The sequence below is a fragment of the Xenopus tropicalis genome, chromosome 2 (genome assembly GCF_000004195.4).
Source record: "Xenopus tropicalis strain Nigerian chromosome 2, UCB_Xtro_10.0, whole genome shotgun sequence".
In the NCBI taxonomy this organism is placed as follows: domain Eukaryota; kingdom Metazoa; phylum Chordata; class Amphibia; order Anura; family Pipidae; genus Xenopus; species Xenopus tropicalis.
In genome coordinates, this window is record NC_030678.2 from 159,684,174 (window position 1) to 159,703,909 (window position 19,736).

The 19,736-nt window shown below is 38.9% G+C and overlaps 1 protein-coding gene across 1 annotated transcript in view; it reads right to left on the reverse strand.

Annotated features, from left to right (window-relative positions):
* The window catches only part of ddx10 (DEAD-box helicase 10), a 168,622-nt gene that overhangs the window by 129,315 nt on the left and 19,571 nt on the right, over positions 1–19,736 (reverse strand). The window contains 3 exon segments of the mRNA NM_001102681.1: positions 1,254–1,341; positions 2,133–2,234; positions 16,365–16,449. Of these exon segments, the coding sequence (NP_001096151.1) occupies positions 1,254–1,341; positions 2,133–2,234; positions 16,365–16,449 (275 nt within the window).

Below are 19,736 nucleotides of genomic sequence, written 5' to 3' on the forward strand. Positions count from 1 at the left end.
CAAATCGCCAAGTGTGTGGCCACCTTTACACCAAGTCATACAGCGCTGTCCAAAAGAACCAAATGCACGTGGCTAAATGACTAATATCTTTTGAGGATTAAAGGGTTGCTTGGCTCAAAATAAACTTTGCTGCGGTGTAGAAAGCATACATGTAAGACAAATTTCAATTGCTCTAAAGTTTGTTTTTTCTTTTTTTTTTTTTTGTTTTGTTTTTTATTTACATGTTTGGTTGTGTAGCTTCAAAGCTTAAAATCTAAACAGTTATCTGGTTACCCAGGGGATATTTTGATAAAAGATGAATAGTAAGAGGACTCTAAAGACAAAAAGCAATCTGTGTTTGATTGCCAGGGGCAGTAAACCAGACAAAATGTGTAGCCACAGGCTGCCCAATATCAGAATGCCAATAAGTCAGAAAACATACTAAATGAATAATGATTTGGGAGGGGGTGGCAGCCGAGGCATAAAAATTGACACAAATGTGCTGGAAATTTTCCAAGTCTGGCTACAGTCGTGTTTATCGTGGGAGTGATGTGTGTGCCCTATTCGTTCGGAACAGGAGGCAGGCAGCCACGCCAAACTATACTGCAAGAAGTGGATGTTAATGCAAGTACCTTTTAGGGTGAAGACACACAGAGCTACTAGTAGCAGCTACTTTTTCTCGGCTACTAAACAGAAAATACCCTGCCATAGACAATACTGAGAATTGCCTCTGCTAAAACAGAGAGAGACAATTATCAGTAAATGATCGGCATTGTCTATTTTAGTAGCTGTGACATGTAGCTGCTACTAGTAGCTCCGTGTGAATGGGATTTTTTGCACAACTGACTTTCCTCAAGGAGGAAATTTTGTTTCACCAAGGCCAGTGAGGCACATTTAGCCTTATTTTTTTTTGGTCCCCAGGCTAACAATCATATCACAATCAGGGCCGGAACTAGGGGCACAATGGTGACAAGGGGTGCTGGGCATGTACCTCTTCTGCATACCTATAGTCCAGGTCCTCCATCCCCCACTGCAGCTCCTCACTGCACACATTTCCCTACCCCATCACCGTGCATGTGTGCTTATTCACACGCACGGAAGGGGGAAAGTTTACTGCCCGGGTTGCCGGGCTTGGCCGCCTTTGATCATTATGCAGCCCTATCAAGTGCATCACTAAGCCAGTGCAGTCCTTACTCAATTGGATTCCTAACCCAGTTTAATTTTCAGCCAGGCACCATACATGGGCCAATAAGCTGCCATGATTACAGACCTACCCTTTGTGCCGTCTCTTTTAGGTCTTGCTCCTGCGCCAAAAAAGCTTCCAAACGGCCTTGCACATCCATGAGCTTTTCAGGGTTAATTCTAGGCAGAGAACAGAAAGAAGTTGCACGAATTACAGAAAATCTGGCTGCAATTCAGCTGTTCAACCTAATTTAGTTTTAATTTGTTTTTCAATTAGTGTATAATGCATAATCTGCTTTTAGCATTTCACAGGGTTTTAATTTTAAGAATATGAAAAAAAAAAAAAACATTGCTTTTCATTATAATGAATACTGTTTGAAAGAGTATCTATAGTTTGTATTTATGCCTTTGCAATGTGGTGCTGTTTTGGTTATGAAAGTGGCACCCCTATCAAATATAGCACCACTGGATACATGATAATGCAGCTGCAGTTAGTTTTGGTCAAAAATAGAACATATAATTTACTGCACAATGTTTGCCTGCATTTGTTTTCTCAGTGTTCTTCGGGGTGTTTGGGAGAAGCTTTGTATGGTGCATTGCTTGTGGGTCGGGCTCACTTCTCACAGACAGAGGCCTATAGACACTAGCCCATAATGCACCACACATATAATGGGGAGAATGCATCCTGCCCCTGTACTAGCTAGCATAACACTCTATGGGAAGAGCTTGTTTTGCTGTAGGTAAAGCTGGTTGTACTGTTGTATGTCAGGACAGTCAGCTTTGCCTGACTTGTAGCTCTGCAGCTGATGGCTGGGGTCATAAGCTGCACTTCAATGTCTGAAAAGCCCCAGGATACAAATAATAGGCCCCTTAAATATCTGATATATCCCAGGGCCCATAATCACTAAAGACAACTCAGACACTAGGCCCATAATTCCCTGGACTGGAGCTTCAGGCTTAATTGTACTTACTTAATTTCATTAATAGGAACTTTCTTCTCCTCTAGCTGTTTGAACATTCCTTTCACTTCGGAGGGAAGCAGAACAAGCAGGGCTTCTCCTCCTTCCTTGTATCTATGAAAGAAAAACAAGCAAGCATGAGTTATAACATGATGAACTGAAAAATCAGCAAAAATAAAAAAATGAAGACCAATTGCAAATTGTCTCAGAATATCAACGTTTACATCATTAAAAGTTAATTAAAATTACTCTAAAATTTTTACATATTCAAAGCTACTATGTAGAATATTGCAGTGGCTCGGAAGAACCAATTTTTGGCATTCAATAAAGTTAGAAAGCAGCTAGCAAGAGTACACTTATATTAAAAACTATTAATATAAAAAAAAGTCACCAAAGAAATGGCGTCCCTGGCAAATTTATTCCCAAACATACAGTACTAAAGCCATATTGATTGCATGTGTGTAACAAGCTACAGTGTCCATAGTGTACATGAAATCTGCTTACTCTCTTACCTTTTCCATCCCCTTGTAGTTCCTTTTAACTAATTTTTAACTAATTATAAACTTATTCTCACTTTTAATTCACCTAATACAGGTGCTATTTAAACACAAATGTCATCTTGATTCAGGTTCCCTCTCTACATGTTGCTATTATATAGTTGCACATACACTGAACTTTTATTTATTTATTTTATTTATTTATTTTTATTTTGTTATAGTAAATTAAAAAAATAAAAGAAGTAAGGTTGCTTTGTATAAGGGTGATATTCTGGAATGGAAAAGTCTTGGAAAGGGGTGACCAGTAATGTCAGCAACAGAATTTACTATGAAGGACTCAATAGCGATAATAAAATAATCCCCAATAGAAAGGCACTAACCCCTGAGAGTTTCCAAACAAATGGCCTTGGGAATCAAGACAAGACAGTCTGGGTAAACACCAACATGCTATTACTTAGGACAACACTGGAATAACGGTGATGATATAGGGCTTTATATATTACTATCATTTATTTATGAACCTGGCCCTAACCTGCCTTGCACCCAACCTGTCCAGGCAAGCTGTCATTATTAGTATACCCGTGCCCAACCCAGCCATCTCTGCCGTTACCAGAGGGGATGGGGTAGGCTGCCCTGATTATATAAATAAGCCAACAGCAGATTGCTGCTGGATGAATTGCTGTTAGTCAAACAGCTGCCTGGTTACTACAGTGAGATCCTTGTACTCACATAACAGTTCAATTGTAACCTATACCCCAAACAATATAGGTCTCTTGAAAAATAAATAAACCATTTTCATATAAATATACTTTTTAGTAGTATGTGCCATTGGGTAATCCTAAATAGAAAATTGGCATTTTAAGAATTAAGGGCCGCCTCCTGGGATCATAGGATTCACAGTGCACACAAACAAACCAAGGCACACATACATGCTAGGCCCCATCAGCCAATGAATAAGCAAAGTTCTGGATTTTGCTCCCACACTACTTCCTGTTACAGTCAGAGCTGCATTATTTCCTGTCAGCTGATCTGTGAGGGAGCACACAGGTCATTACAAAATGGTGACTCAAGGAATAATGAAAATATTGCAAAAGGCCAATATTTACTGATATATGTATTCCAGTTTGGTATGGTTCTTTAAAGGAGAAAGAAAGGTAAAAACTAAGTAAGCTTTATCAGAAAGGTCTGTGTAAATACAGCCATAAGCACTCACAGAAACACTGTACTGACTTCTCTGTCAAAAGATTTGGTGTGTCTGTTTTCCTCTGCTAGAGACACAAAGCTCTCCCCCCTCTCCTGCTCCCACCTCCTTCGAGAATTCTATGAACTCACTCCCCCCCTTAGGAATGTAGAGCTGAGCCAATCAGCAGGAAGCTTCTTTATAGTCTAACTAACTGAGCATGTACACTTGGTCTGGGTGTCTGTGCAGGAGTGAGGCATTATGGGAACTTTCTTTACACAGCTCAGCGTATTTTCTTCCTGTTTGGCTTCTGATCATCCGAACGGGATAAATATGGGGAGACTTAAGGGCAATATTGAGACAACTGAATTTATGCCTGCAGCTTGATATTAACTCTTTATTAGCCTTTCCTTCTCCTTTAATAGGTCTTTAAAATAATCCGTTGGTTAAGTAATCATTCTGGGGGTATAGTTTTCCTTTAAAGATAAAGACAGTAATTTAATACACACTCATAATACCCAGGAAACATATAGGTATTAGCAGCTAGGAGGCAAGGCCTGCTGCCTTTCGGCATGATTGCCCATGTGCCTTTATTAAATGTATTTAACATTTTCAGTAACTCCCTTAGAGCCATTGAGATTCTCTCAGTGAAAACAAAGCTGCTTTTATGTAAATGTCAGTTTTGATCTTAAGGGCCACAAAATTAGAAATTGTTTTTCTAAGCCACAACAAAAACAAACAATCTAGATGGAAGGTACTGAGATTTAAAAACAAAAAGCCTTTTGAAGAGAAGCCCAAAGATGGGGAATTAAAATGAGACGAGCGATGGATTTCAGAACTGTTTGCGAAGGGAAAGGTCACAAACAACATATTTACTGCATCAAAGCCAGAAAATGCTATGAGATCAGTGCAGCGCCAGGGAACCTGCGCATCCAGCACCCCAGCATATTAATTACAGGGAAATAACTGTATTTCTGGAGGAAAACAGAATATTGTTCTCTGCACACTCACCCTGGGCAGATAAAAGCAAGAATAGCTGGAATGTATATATATATAGATTATATACACACATACAGGTATGGGAATGCTCTGGGCCTGGGGTTTTCTGGATAAGGGATCCTTCTATCATTCGGATCTCCTACCTTAAGTTTGCTAAAAAAAAAAATATTATTTAAACATTAAACCCACTAGGATTGTTTTGGCTCCAATAAGGATTAATTATATCTTAGTTGGGATCAAGTACAGGTACTGTTTTATTATTACAGAGAAAAGGGAATCATTTAACCATTAACCCTTTCACTGCCAGCCGTTTTGGACCAAAGTGGAACTTCTACTGCCAGACAGTTTTTGAACATTTTGCACTGTTTCACTTTAGGGGCTTTTCCTTGGGGGGACTTTTAGTTTACCCAGGAAAACGATATATTGTTTTTTTCAGGACAACCTAAGCTTTCAAAATATGGTGGAATTTTTGTGTAATTACAATTCTGTAACAAGATATAGGCTTCTAGATATCTAAAAAATGAAAAAAAATTATATTTTCCATAATATAAACACATACATCAGAAACAAAAAATATTTTATGCACAAAAATACAACTGATTTGGAAAGTCCCATGTCTCCTGAACATGCCAATACCAAATATATATAGTTTTATGGAGATTTCTCACTTGTATAGGTCAAAAACTCCCAGCAGTACATTACCAAATTTCCAAAGCACTGCTCCATAAAGCTGCATACTTTAGATTTCAAGGTCACAAATTCCACTAACATAAGGTTTATCCAAGAAAATTATACATTTTTAGAAAGAACAGATTCTGTGGAATCCAGAATAGGCACAACTGTCTGTCTACTCCAAACTATCAAGTCACAATGCTTTCCTAAAGTTATTGGTTTTTATCAAAATTTGTGAAATGTATTAAAAATTGCTTCAAAGCTTCCTGTCTATAGTATCTTATCTCCTACAGGTCATAAAGTAACCAGATAAAACACCCTAAATATGAACGCCAGGGGTCCACTGAACAGTTTGATGCCCAATTTGTATAGGTTTACTTAAGTATGTGGCATGTAGGGGCCCCAATGTGAACATACCCCCATGTGATCTATCATTTTTGTCATTCCAGCTTCTGCAAAATCAACACATTTACATCATATTGTGTGGGATAAAGCTACAAAAAAATACGCTTACCCCAGAAAGCCATATATTTTTGGAAAGTACACATTCCCCCGAATCTAAAATGGGTACCTATGTGTTTCTACTCCAAAGTACCAAGCCGCAAAGCATTTCTAAAGTTAGCAATTTTGATGACAATTCCAAAAATCCCCTCAGAGCTTCCACTTTGCAGCATCTTATCTCCCATATAGCATTAGGTACCAACATAAAACACCCTAAATTTGAACACCAGAGGTCCACTGAACAGTATGATGCCCAATATGTATAGGTTTACCTAAGTATGTGGCATGTAGGGGCCCCAATGTGAACATATACCATATGATCTGCCATTTTTGTCATTCCAGCTTCTGCAAAATCAACACATTTACATCATATTGTGTGGGATAAAGCTACAAAAAAATACGCTTACCCCAGAAAGCCATATATTTTTGGAAAGTACACATTCCCCCGAATCTAAAATGGGTACCTATGTGTTTCTACTCCAAAGTACCAAGCCGCAAAGCATTTCTAAAGTTAGCAATTTTGATGACAATTCCAAAAATCCCCTCAGAGCTTCCACTTTGCAGCATCTTATCTCCCATATAGCATTAGGTACCAACATAAAACACCCTAAATTTGAACACCAGGGGTCCACTGAATAGTTTGATGGCCAATATGTATAGGTTTACCTAAGTATGTGGCATGTAGGGGCCCCAATGTGAACATATACCATATGATCTGCCATTTTTGTCATTTCAGCTCCTGCAAAATCAACATATTTACATCATATTGTGTGGGATAAAGCTACAAAAAAGTATGCTCACCCCAGAAAGCCATATATTTTTGGAAAGTGCACATTCCCCTGAATCTAAAATGGATACCCATGTGTTTCTACTCCAAAGTACCAAGCAGCAAAGCATTTCTAAAGTTAGCAATTTTGATGACAATTCCAAAAATCCCCTCAGAGCTTCCACTTTGCAGCATCTTATCTCCCATATAGCATTAGGTACCAACATAAAACACCCTAAATATGAACGCCAGGGGTCCACTGAACAGTATGATGCCCAATATGTATAGGTTTACCTAAGTATGTGGCATGTAGGGGCCCCAATGTGAACATATACCATATGATCTGCCATTTCTGTCATTTCAGCTTCTGCAAAATCAACACATTTACATCATATTGTGTAGGATAAAGATACAAAAAAGTATGCTCACCCCAGAAAGCCATTTATTTTTTGAAAGTACTCATTCCCCTAAATCTAAAATGGGTACCCATGTGTTTCTACTCCAAAGTACCAAGCCGCAAAGCATTTCTAAAGTTAGCAATTTTGATTACAATTCCAAAAATCCACTCAGAGCTTCCACTTTGCAGCATCTTATCTCCCATATAGCATTAGGTACCAACATAAAACACCCTATATATGAACGCCAGGGGTCCACTGAACAGTATGATGCCCAATATGTATAGGTTTGCCTAAGTATGTGGCATGTAGGCGCCCCAATGTGAACATATACCATATGATCTGCCATTTCTGTCATTTCAGCTTCTGCAAAATCAACACATTTACATCATATTGTGTGGGATAAAGCTACAAAAAAGTACGCTCACCCCAGAAAGCCATATATTTTTGGAAAGTACACATTCCCCTAAATCTAAAATGGGTACCCATGTGTTTCTACTCCAAAGTACCAAGCTGCAAAGCATTTCTAAAGTTAGCAATTTTGATGACATTTCCAAAAATCCCCTCAAAGCTTCCAGTTTGCAGTATCTTATCTCCTACATAGCATTAGGTACCAAGATAAAACACCCTAAATATGAATGCCAGGGGTCCACTGAACAGTTTGATGCTCAATATGTATAGGTTTACCTAAGTATGTGGCATGTAGGGGCCCCAATGTGAACATACCCCCATATGATCTGCCATTTCTGTCATTTCAGCTTCTGCAAAATCAACACATTTACATCATATTGTGTGGGATAACGCTACAAAAAAGTACGCTTACCCCAGAAAGCCATATATTCTTGGAAAGTACACATTCCACTGAATCTAAAATGGGTACCTGTGTCTTTCTACTCCAAAGTACCAAGCCGCAAAGGTTTCCTAAGTTTGCTGATTTTTTCCAAAAATCACCTCAAACCTCCAATATGCATCATCTTATTTTCTATAGGTCATTATGTACCAAGATAAAACACCCAAAATATGAACCCCAGAGGTCTACTGAGCAGTTTGATGCCCACTGTACATAGGTTTATCAAAGCACATGGCACTTAGAGACCCCAAAATATACTTTGTGCACACTAATTTCATGGCTTACCTTTACCTAATTCATAAACACATGGCAGCTTTATGTGGGATAGAAACTGCAGAAATGTAGGGTAACACCTGAAAACCATATATTTTTGGAAAGTACACGTTCAGACAAATCCAACATGGGTAAAGAGTCCTTTCTACACCAAAGTACCAATCTGCAAAGTTTTCCTAAAGTTAGTGGTTTCTATGACATTTCAGAAAATCGCCTAAAAATGTTGCAATTTGCTGCATTTATCTCACACAATTTCTTGCATACAAAGGCAAATCACCCCAAATAGGAATATCAGAGGCCTACTGAACAGTTTGATGCCCTATATGCATAGATTTACCAAACTATGCGGAGTACAGCGGCACCCAAATAAAAATAGTGCATATGAATTTGCACATAAGACGCTCCGGCTCATGCAGTTTTTGCACCCGGTATGTGTATTATGTGCAATAAGACCCCCTAACAGTACAGAGACCCTATAAAATCATCCATTTTCCGAAAGTACACATTCTGACAAAACAAATATGGGTAAATACGTCTTTCTACTGCAAACTACCAAACTACAAAGCTATGCTAAACAAAACGGTTTTTATGGCATTTCTGAAAATTGTCACAAAGCTTGCAGGTTACCTCATTATGTACCCCCCCATTTTGTAACGTATCAACATAAAACTTTCTAAATATTAATGCCAGGGGTCTACTGAACAGTTTGATGCCCTATATGCATATATTGGCCAAACTACGTGCCGTACAGGGGCACCCAAATAAAAATAGTGCATATGAATTTTCACATAAGATGCTTCGGCTCATGCAATTTTTGCACCCGGTATGTGTATTATGTGGCATAAGAACCCCTAACAGTACGAAGACCTTAGAAAGCCATATATTTTCTGAAAGTACACATTCTGACAAAACAAAAATGGGTAAATACATCTTTCTACTGCAAACTACCAAACTACAAAACTATGCTAAACAGAATGGTTTTTATAATATTTCTGAAAATCGTCACAAAGCTTGCATTTTGCCCCATTATGTACCCCCACAATTTGTAACATATCAACATAAAACACTCTAAATATGAACGCCAGGGGTCTACTGAACAGTTTGATGCCCTATATGCATTGATTTACCAAACTATGCGGAGTACAGCGGCACCCAAATGAAAATAGTGCATATGAATTTTCACAAATGACACTCCGGCTCATGCAGTTTTTGAACCCGGTATGTGTATTATGTGCAATAAGACCCCCTAACAGTACAGAGACCCTAGAAAACCATACATTTTCCGAAAGTACACATTCTGAAAAAACAAAAATGGGTAAATACAACTTTCTACTGCAAACTACCTAACTACAAAGCTATGCTAAACAGAACGGTTTTTATGGCATTTCTGAAAATCGTCACAAAGCTTGCATTTTACCCCATTATGTACCCCCCACATTTTGTAACGTATCAACATAAAACTTTCTAAATATGAACGCCAGGGGTCTACTGAACAGTTTGATGCCCTATATGCATATATTGGTCAAACTACGTGCCGTACAGGGGCACCCAAATAAAAATAGTGCATATGAATTTTCACATAAGACGCTCCAGCTCATGCAATTTTTGCACCCGGTATGTGTATTATGTGGCATAAGACCCCCTAACAGTACGAAGACCCTAGAAAACCATATATTTTCCGAAAGTACACATTCTGACAAAACAAAAATGGGTAAATAAAACTTTCTACTGCAAACTACCAAACTACAAAGCTATGCTAAACTGAACGGTTTATGTGACATTTCTGAAAATCGGCACAAAGCTTGCATGTTGCCCCATTATGTACCCCACATTTTGTAACGTACCAACATAAAACACTCTAAGTATGAACGCCAGGGGTCTACTGAACAGTTTGATGCCCAATATGCATAGATTTACCAAACTATGTGGGGTACACAGGATGGCAAATTGAAATACAGCAGACAAAATATCCATATGGCAAGAATAAAAATGATGCAGTAAAAAAAAAAAAAAAATTACAAAATTACATAAGTGTGTAAGTGTGTGTGTACGCATGGCAAAATGTGTTTTATGTGCATGTGTGTGCAAGCAAGTGTGAGTGTTGTGAAGGTGTGAACCCCCCAAAAAATGTAAGTGTGTGTGTAAGTGTAAGTATAAGTGTGTATTAGTGCAATATGTGTGTATATGTGTGTATATGTGTGTGTGTGTGTGTGTGTGTTTGTGGCACCTACCCCCTGTCAAGATGCTGGAGATCGCTGGTGGGAGACATCAGACCCAAGGACTGCAGCTTCTGCGACCAAAAATCCTAAGTGGGTGGCACAGGAAGTGAGGGGAGCAAAGGGAGGGAGCGCAGGAAGAAGGAAGAGAGCTGGCATTTCCTGTGGGGCCCCTGGACGATCGCGCCCCAGGGGCCACCACTTACCCCCCTCTGCTCGTTCTCTAGGGGGTTCTTTATCCTGCGATCGTTCTCTGCGCTCGGATTAAGCACCGAGCGCAGAAAACGAGAGCAGGATAAAGAAAACGTTGCTCCTATGTGCGTGGCGCCTAACGCCTTTTAATGCCAGCACGTAGGAGCTACGTGCTTGGCGTTAAAAGGGTTAAATAAACCCAATAGGGCTGTTCTGCCCCCAATAAGGGGTAATTATATCTTAGTTGGGATCAAGTACAGGTACTGTTTTATTATTACAGAGAAAAGGGAATCATTTAACCATTAAATAAACCCAATAGGGCTGTTCTGCCCCCAATAAGGGGTAATTATATCTTAGTTGGGATCAAGTACAGGTACTGTTTTATTATTACAGAGAAAACGGAATAATTTAACCATTAAATAAACCCAATAGGGCTGTTCTGCCCCCAATAAGGGGTAATTATATCTTAGTTGGGATCAAGTACAGGTACTGTTTTATTATTACAGAGAAAAGGGAATCATTTAACCATTAAATAAACCCAATAGGGCTGTTCTGCCCCCAATAAGGGGTAATTATATCTTAGTTGGGATCAAGTACAGGTACTGTTTTATTATTACAGAGAAAACGGAATAATTTAACCATTAAATAAACCCGAATAGGATTGTTCTACCCCCAATAAGGGGTAATTATATCTTAGTTGGGATCAAGTACAGGTACTGTTTTATTATTACAGAGAAAACGGAATAATTTAACCATTAAATAAACCCGAATAGGATTGTTCTACCCCCAATAAGGGGTAATTATATCTTAGTTGGGATCAAGTACAGGTACTGTTTTATTATTACAGAGAAAAGGGAATCATTTAACCATTAAATAAACCCAATAAGGCTGTTCTGCCCCAATAAGGGGTAATTATATCTTAGTTGGGATCAAGTACAGGTACTGTTTTATTATTACAGAGAAAAAGGAAAACCTTTGATTTGATTAAAATGGAGTCTATGGGAGATGGCCTTTCCGTAATTCGGAACTTTCTGGATAATGGGTTTCCGGATAAGGGGTCCACTATCGCTGTGCTGCCAGATAATGCCTGACTGCCACCTATAAAATACAGGCTGCATGGCTGGTTAGTAATGTGTTCAAATGCAAAACACTGACTGCAACAAAATTTTCTGCCAAAAAAACAGTAATGCTAAGAAAGGCAACAGCAATGCCTTAGGGCTCATTTACTATTGTGAGGCAAGTGATTACCCCTGTGCTAGTTTTTGAGCCCAAATGCCCACTTTTCGGTTGTTCACAGCTATAAAAAAAAAAAAAAAAAAAAAAGTTTGGGACCCCAGTCTAGGATGATATCATTTACAAAGCTCAGTCATTGGCCAGGATGCAAGGGCACTGTGCACTGGAATTAAGGAACACAATTTTGCCCCTTTACAGCATTTGCACTTTGGGCTATAGTAAATGATGTTTATTCTGCATGCAGCACATTTCTTCATCCCTGCGGATACAGAGACAACCATACAGCTAAAAGGGACCAGTTTCCTCCTGCAGCAACTCATAGAGGTCCCACTGGAATACAACCACCTAAGAATCCAAGCATATGTACCCTTACTCAAGAGCCAAAGCCCAGCATCAAGCTTTAGGAATAGGCTGAATCCCAACCTGTATCATGCAAGATAGGACGAAGAGCCCTAACAGCAACCTGGTTGCTAGGGCACGTGGGATGACAAGTTAGTTAATAATCCAGAAACCATAAAATAATCTACCACTGTGGATTCTGGGGGAAAATCATGAAAAATTGCACTTTATGTGCATTTAGCCTTTATTAGTAAAAGATGCCCCTCGCCTGTATTCCTATGAATCCCAGCACTATAGGCATGCCAACTCTATTATATACCTGCTTTCTGCCTCACTCTCTATTATATACCTGCACTTATTCTGTTTCAAGGCAATACCAGGGCAAAGGGGGTTAAGTCAAACTAGAAAAGTGACTACTGAATATGTTTGCTTCATTTTCCCTTTAATGTCAAAAAAGTTCCTTTATAACAGGCAGTTCAGTATAATTTGGATCTAAAAATTGCCTGTTTGTTTAGAATAAATACAGTGAATTATTTTGCCGACCTTTAGTGCTCCGCAAAGTATGGTGACATTGCAGGGGATCAATGGGTTATTACCTCAAAACTGGCCGATGAGTCAGTGCCGGCAAATCTCAGCCCACAGCCAGTTCCGAGGACAATGCCATTTTTAAAACTGGTCATTAACTGGAGGGAAGGTACAGCAGGCGCTGATGAGAATAACTCCAACTGAGAACAGAACTTTGTGTTTTACTGCCCCCTTGTGATACTACAGGCAAGAAGTAAGCAAATAACTCATTTCAGCCCTTTACATTACAGGTATGGGATATATTATGCAGAATGCTTGGGTCCCAGGGTTTTATGGATTTGGGATTTATCCATAAAAAGGATCACCATACCTTAAGTGTGCTAAAAAAATGTAAACTTTGAAAAATCCAGTAGGATTGCACCGCTGCCAAAATGAACTCATACAGCTTAGTTACCAGCAAGTACAGGTATGGGATCCCTTATCCGGAAACCAGTTATCCAGAAAGCTCCGAATTACGGAAAGGCCTCATAGACTCCATTTTAATCAAATAATATTAATATATATAATAATAATTCAGAATTTTAAAACTGATTTCATTTTTTCTCTGTAATAATAAAACAGTACCTTGTAATTAATCCCAACTTAGATATTAACAATCCTATTGTTAACAATGCAAAACAATCCTATTGGGTTTAATTGTTTTATTGATTCTTTAGTAGACTTAAGGTATGGAGATCCAAATTATGGAAAGACCCCTTATCCGGAATGCCCTTGGTTCCTAGCATTCTGGATAACGGGTCCTATACCTGTATATGGAAGAAAAATGAGTAAAAGAAGATTTGTCCTGTGATATTTGGCACTTTGCAAAACACAGCAGTATAAGAAGCTAAATCAGGCTAAATCACTGGGGGTGCCCAAATGTTGGGTGTCTGTCACACATTTACAAAGCCCAGGGATAAAGGACCTGCCATAGACAGTAGTTATACAAGAAACAAATCTTTGGCATACAGAATCAAATATGAATGTCTGAGGCATAATACAGACAATGAGCATATATAAACAAATATAAATGGTAGTGAGAAAAGACACAAATAATGGACATACAGTAACAAACAGATGGCAGACAGATAATGGGCATACAGGAATAAACACACATTCGTAAACCAGTACATAGATAATGGGCATACAAGAAAACTAGGAACTAACACGTATGTCAGTGAAAAAGAAAACATGATGGGCATACACAAGCAAACATGGCTGCCTTGACTCAAAATACTGTGTCCATACAAGAACAACCAAGATGACAAGGTTTCAGACATGGCAAAGAACTCAGGTACCCAGAGAAAGCAAAAGTTGCACCTTTGTGTACATTTAACATTGTGCTTTTTTTACATCATTCCCTTCTTAGTGGTTCCCAATATCAATCATCTTTGGAAAAGGAGAGGTAATAGCTTTTACAAGCTTAAACCTTTATTATTACTTCCCAGAATGGCTCCTAATTATTAAGCGGCCCTTCATGACTCGTTCTGCTCCTGTTAACTTAGCAATTTTTCATGAGCAAATCCAATTCTGCCAGCCAAAGTATCCAGGCTTTAAACACAAGAACCAAGAGGGGGTATTCGGAATAATAATGAGTTTCTCATGGCGTTTTCTTACCCCAGTAAATGTGCAGCGTATGTAGTCCCTTATTTACAATAAAAACTGAAACGCAAGAATTTATTTGTATGATAGTTTGTAAGGCAGGATCCGTATTAGTGCTGACCATTAATTACAATTTTGTGAGGGACAACTGAAAACCTCTATGGTCCATGAAACTTTCAGTGACTTCTTTGCAGGCTCCATTAGTTGCAGCTATTAAAAAACATAATTTGGCTGGAGAGCAATATGCTCACAATGGGACGTGGAAGCTATGGAGCGCTACACAGAACATACCAACTCACACTCTGTTGCCTCCTATGAGTCTGATTTACTCAATGAGTTTGGAATCCCAATGCAATGATGCTAGAAATACAATTCCTAGAATGACACAAAGTCTTCAAGTCATCCACTTGCCTACCTTAGTCCTGTGCCTTTAACCCTGCTGCATATTGGTATTACTGACTGCACCTTCAGGAATCATGGAGGCACATTTATTAACATTCTGATGTTAGAGTTTTGTGAAACCATTTCCTCTAAAACCACAAATATCTAGTCATTTATTACAAGATCCTAATATAAAAAGGCACAAATTCATTAAAATGTGGAACAAAAACCTCCCATTTTTCACTTTGTAATCATTTTTGTGCACTTACCAACAAAAAACAAATACCTGAAAACCTCTTAAACCTCATATTAAATAAAGATTGTTACAATTCACCTAGGACAGATCCCATTGGCTTCTACATCACCTCGACACCTTTTAGATGGTGTGTTTGTGTTTTTGTGCATTGTTTTTATTTGTTTTATAAATCAAGAACTCAAAACTCGAGAGTTTTTGTGTAATTATTAAAATCCACAACTTTTAGTGCTAAAAACCACAATTTGTGAAAACAAAAAATAAGAACGTTAGTAAATGGGCCCCTGAGTGTCACAACAACTGGCAGCCAATAAATTGCCCAGAATAAGTACACAATGCCAAAATTTGTAAGAACTGATATTTAATGGAGAAGGAAAGGCTAAATGACTGGGGGTGATTGTAATCGCTTATATGAAACCCCCGGCCAGGTGTTAATGCAGACGAGCGATCCTCTACTTTCCTTCTCATTCTGACGAGATCCCGGGGCCGGCGCTTGCGCAGTTGAGCGAAAAGCCGTTTCTTTTGTTAAAGCTTGGCTTTCCACTCCACTGTGCATACGCAAAGACTGAAGAAATGCTTTGATGCATACACCCCAGGTGGGTGCAGTTTTCTCGTAACAAGAGCACCGGCCGGGGGTTTCAGGTAAGCGATCATTTTGGCAGCCCCCCCCAGTAATTCAAACTTTCCTTTTCCTTTAAAGGAGAAGGAAAGTCTAAGTCACTTAGGGGTGCCAAAATGTTAGGCACCCCCAAGTGACTTAAATCGCTTACCTTTTACCCCGGGCTAGTGCCCCTGTACGGAGAGAACAGCACCAGCCCAGGGTAGCAGCGATCGCGTCCTTCCTTGTTCGCTGCACGCCCATCCGCAGTAGAGTGAGCCGAACTTTAAACAGAGAAGTCGGCGTTTCACTCTACTGCACATGCGTCTGTCCCGGACATTTGCCAGCAGCGCGAATAGGGAAGGAGGAAGCGTTCGCTACAGGTACCCCGGGCTGGTGCTGTTTTCTCCTAACAGGGGCACCAGCCCAGGGTACAAGATAAGCGATTTAAGTCACTTGGGGGTGCCTAACATTTTGGCACCCCCAAGTTCCTTGTCCTTTAAAGGAGAAGTAAACAGACTGTGGCTAGAAATGCTGCAATTTTATACCACACTCAAAACACATACAGGCAGGATAATTGGCTTCTGGTAAGATTGACCATAGTGTGTATGTGGTTGGGACATTAGATTTGTAAGCTCTGGTGTGTAATAATAATGATAAGAAACACAAGGGCGGGAAAGGCATAAAACACAATATCACTGCAGAAGCAAAGGTTATATTTGTAGAAACCCACCGGGCTGTTCTTCCAACTCTGTGAATGTACGTATTGGCATCTTCAGGGCAGTCGAGCTGAAGCACCCAGTTCACGGCTGGAAAATCTGTGGAAACAAACAGAAAACGAGAAGAAGCTTGAGGTTATTTTTGTGCAAAATGGTACAAAAATTATTCATTCACTGTAAAATTAAAGGAGGAGTAATGCTCCACAAAGTATGACTTGCCTTGGGGCCTATTTATCATACGGTGTTAAATATATAGAGAAAGCTTTGTATTTTCTTTAACGTCGCACATGACTGGTAAGCACTGATGCCCAGATAAACTTAAACTATACCCCCAAACAATGTAGATCTCTATAAAAATATACTGCATAAAACACCTCATGAGAAACCTTGCTTCATTGAATGCTTTTTAAGCAGTATGTCCTATTGAGTAATCCCAAATAGAATACTGCCATTTTAAGTACTAAGGGCCGTTACCTGCGATCATACGATTCACTGTGCGCACAAACGAAACAAGGTCACATATACATGTTGGGTCACATCAGCCAATGAATGGACAAAGTTCTGTCATTTACGCCCACACTACTTCCTGTTACAGTTAGAGCTGCATTATTTCCTGTCAGCTGATCACAAAGCCCATCACTAAATGGCGGCTCAAGGGAAAAAAGATGTAAAAGGGCAATATTTATTACTTTAACTTTCCATTCAACACTTCCCCCTCCCTCCTCAATCTAATTGTATATCCTGTGCATGGGCATCAGGTCCCCCATTCTGGGGCATACACAAGATTTTGGGGTAATACAAAGCCTTAATAACAGTATCCACAAAATGGTGCCTGCCTGCTTGCTGTGATTGTGTAATTCAAGACTGATAAACAATATTCATATTATTTATATCATGTAAGTGAAGTTTATTTTGCTTGACAAACACAATAGAAAAGAATTTTGTATTACAGTATTTCTTAGGGTGACAGGTCCCTTTAATACAATATTACCTATCTCTTGGTTAGGTATTCATTCTGGGTGTACAGTTTTTCTTTAACAAAAATAGTCCCCAAGCATTCCAGATAACAGATCCTATGCATGTACTGAACAACTAATCTTAGTCTGCCTACTATGAAGCAATATCCACACATATATGGCCGGCTTGAGTATATATTGTATTTCTTATCCATGGTTCATGTGCATTATATTAAGAGTCTGTATGCACAGCTTCCTGATGAGTGATACAAACGACTCAGTACATTAACCCCTCTTAAAGTCTTGTACCAACAAGACAAAGACAAAAATCTTGACAGACTATTTGAGTCCTTTAGCCAATCAGAGACTAGAGGGTTACATTGAGACAGGAAAGGCAATTTGCTGTATTGTACCAAGACACTGCAGGCAATAAAATGACCTTCCTGGAAGGGGGATTAGAGAGTAGGATCCTATTAGCATAATTTGGAAACATTTCAGTCAATAAGAGAACAGCAGGGCTAAGTCAGGACAGAAAATGAAAATCAACCGACGGCCAGGCTAATAGCTAAGCTACAGCATGGTACTTGCACTTTTCCTCTTTAAATGGAACATTGATAAATAATGCATGAAACAAGCCTGAAATCTTTGCAGGCCCTCATTAGCCATGTTTGTGTCTCAATTTAACAGGGGAGGGCAAGGAATCTAACACTGTTAAGGTCAAGGATACACAAGCAAGCATGATTCCCGTAGCCGATATGCTGGCCCAACACACAGCTAAAAGGCAGTTTTAACCAAATTTTCATTTCACTGGACATCCAGGGGTCATGACCAGAAGGGAAATTGTTTCCCAAACACGTAAAGGTTTTGTTGTTCTATCATGAGCTTGCCACTTGGCCAGAATATCGAATATAGACATACAGCGACTTCTACAGCCCTGGGAGTTGCTATTGGGGTTGCCACCTACATACCTGCATCTGCTGTACTCGTCTGATGTTTTCCCTTGCCTGCTAAGCATTATATGTTTACAAGACTCTCACGGAAACTCAACACTTTCTAAAATATCAGTTTCAAGTCAACATGGACCCCCAACTGACAAAGCTGCCAAAAACACTAATTGCATAGGAGTTTTAAAAGTCATTCAGCCAAGGAGATGTAAAACCTCAGCTAAAATGCACCTCTGAACTGCTCTTTGCTTCACTAGACTGTTTACCAGCAGCTGTTTCGTTATTCACTTTATTCTTGGGAATAGAATGTATGGTTTGCATAATAAAAGTTGAAACAACACAGGTTTAAGAAGAACTACCCCCTAAAAATTGATATGGCTAAAAATTCCATATTTTATAAAATGAACTTACTGCACTGGGCCTAATGGTTCAGCATCTCAATAGCAGCAATGATCCAGGACTTTAAACTTGCCACAGGAGCTGTGTCTGTGACACTGCACATGCTTAGTGCACTCTGGGCGGCTGTTGGGAAGCTGAGCTTAGGGGTCATAGAAAATTATCAAGCAGAAAATGAAGTTGGTTTGTCATATAAGCTGATGTTATAGGGCTCATCATTAAATTCTGATGTTAATTGCACTGGTTTTAGATCTGCCATGTTGTAATTTTCTGTATTATTTACTAATCAGCCTTATATTGTGCCATTTATATTCTATATATACAGTATAGTGTGCCATTTATATTCTATATATACAGTATAGTGTGCCATTTATATTCTATATATACAGTATAGTGTGGCATTTATACTCTATATATACAGTAAATGTGCCATCTATATTCTATATATATATATATATATATATATATATATATATATATATACACACAGTATAGTGTGCCATTTATATTCTATATATACAGTATAGTGTGCCATTTATATTCTATATATACAGTATAGCGTGACATTTATATTCTATATATACAGTATAGTGTGCCATTTATATTCTATATATACAGTATAGTGTGCCATTTATATTCTATATATACAGTATAGTGTGCCATTTATATTCTATATATACAGTATAGTGTGACATTTATATTCTATATATACAGTATAGTGTGACATTTATATTCTATATATACAGTATAGTGTGAGTGGGTCCCTAAGCTCAGGTAAGTGACAGCAGCACAGAGCATGGGCGGGGAATCAGCAGAAAAGAAGATGGGGGGCTACTGGGGCATCTTTGTGGGCACAGTTCGTCAATGCTAAAGGGCTGTGGTTGCCTTGGGCAGTATGGCAGGGTCACACAGAGTAAATGCCAGGACAGCAAAATGTTTCTTAAAGAAAAATGGTTTTTACTCAGCTAGAAGCAATATACAAAAAGATAAAGCAGTTTTCTTCCAAAAACAAAAAAAATAGCTTCCAGCAGCAATAAGACATCAGACATAACACAGTATTAGCAGTGTAACAGACCTCAGACCAGGTAGG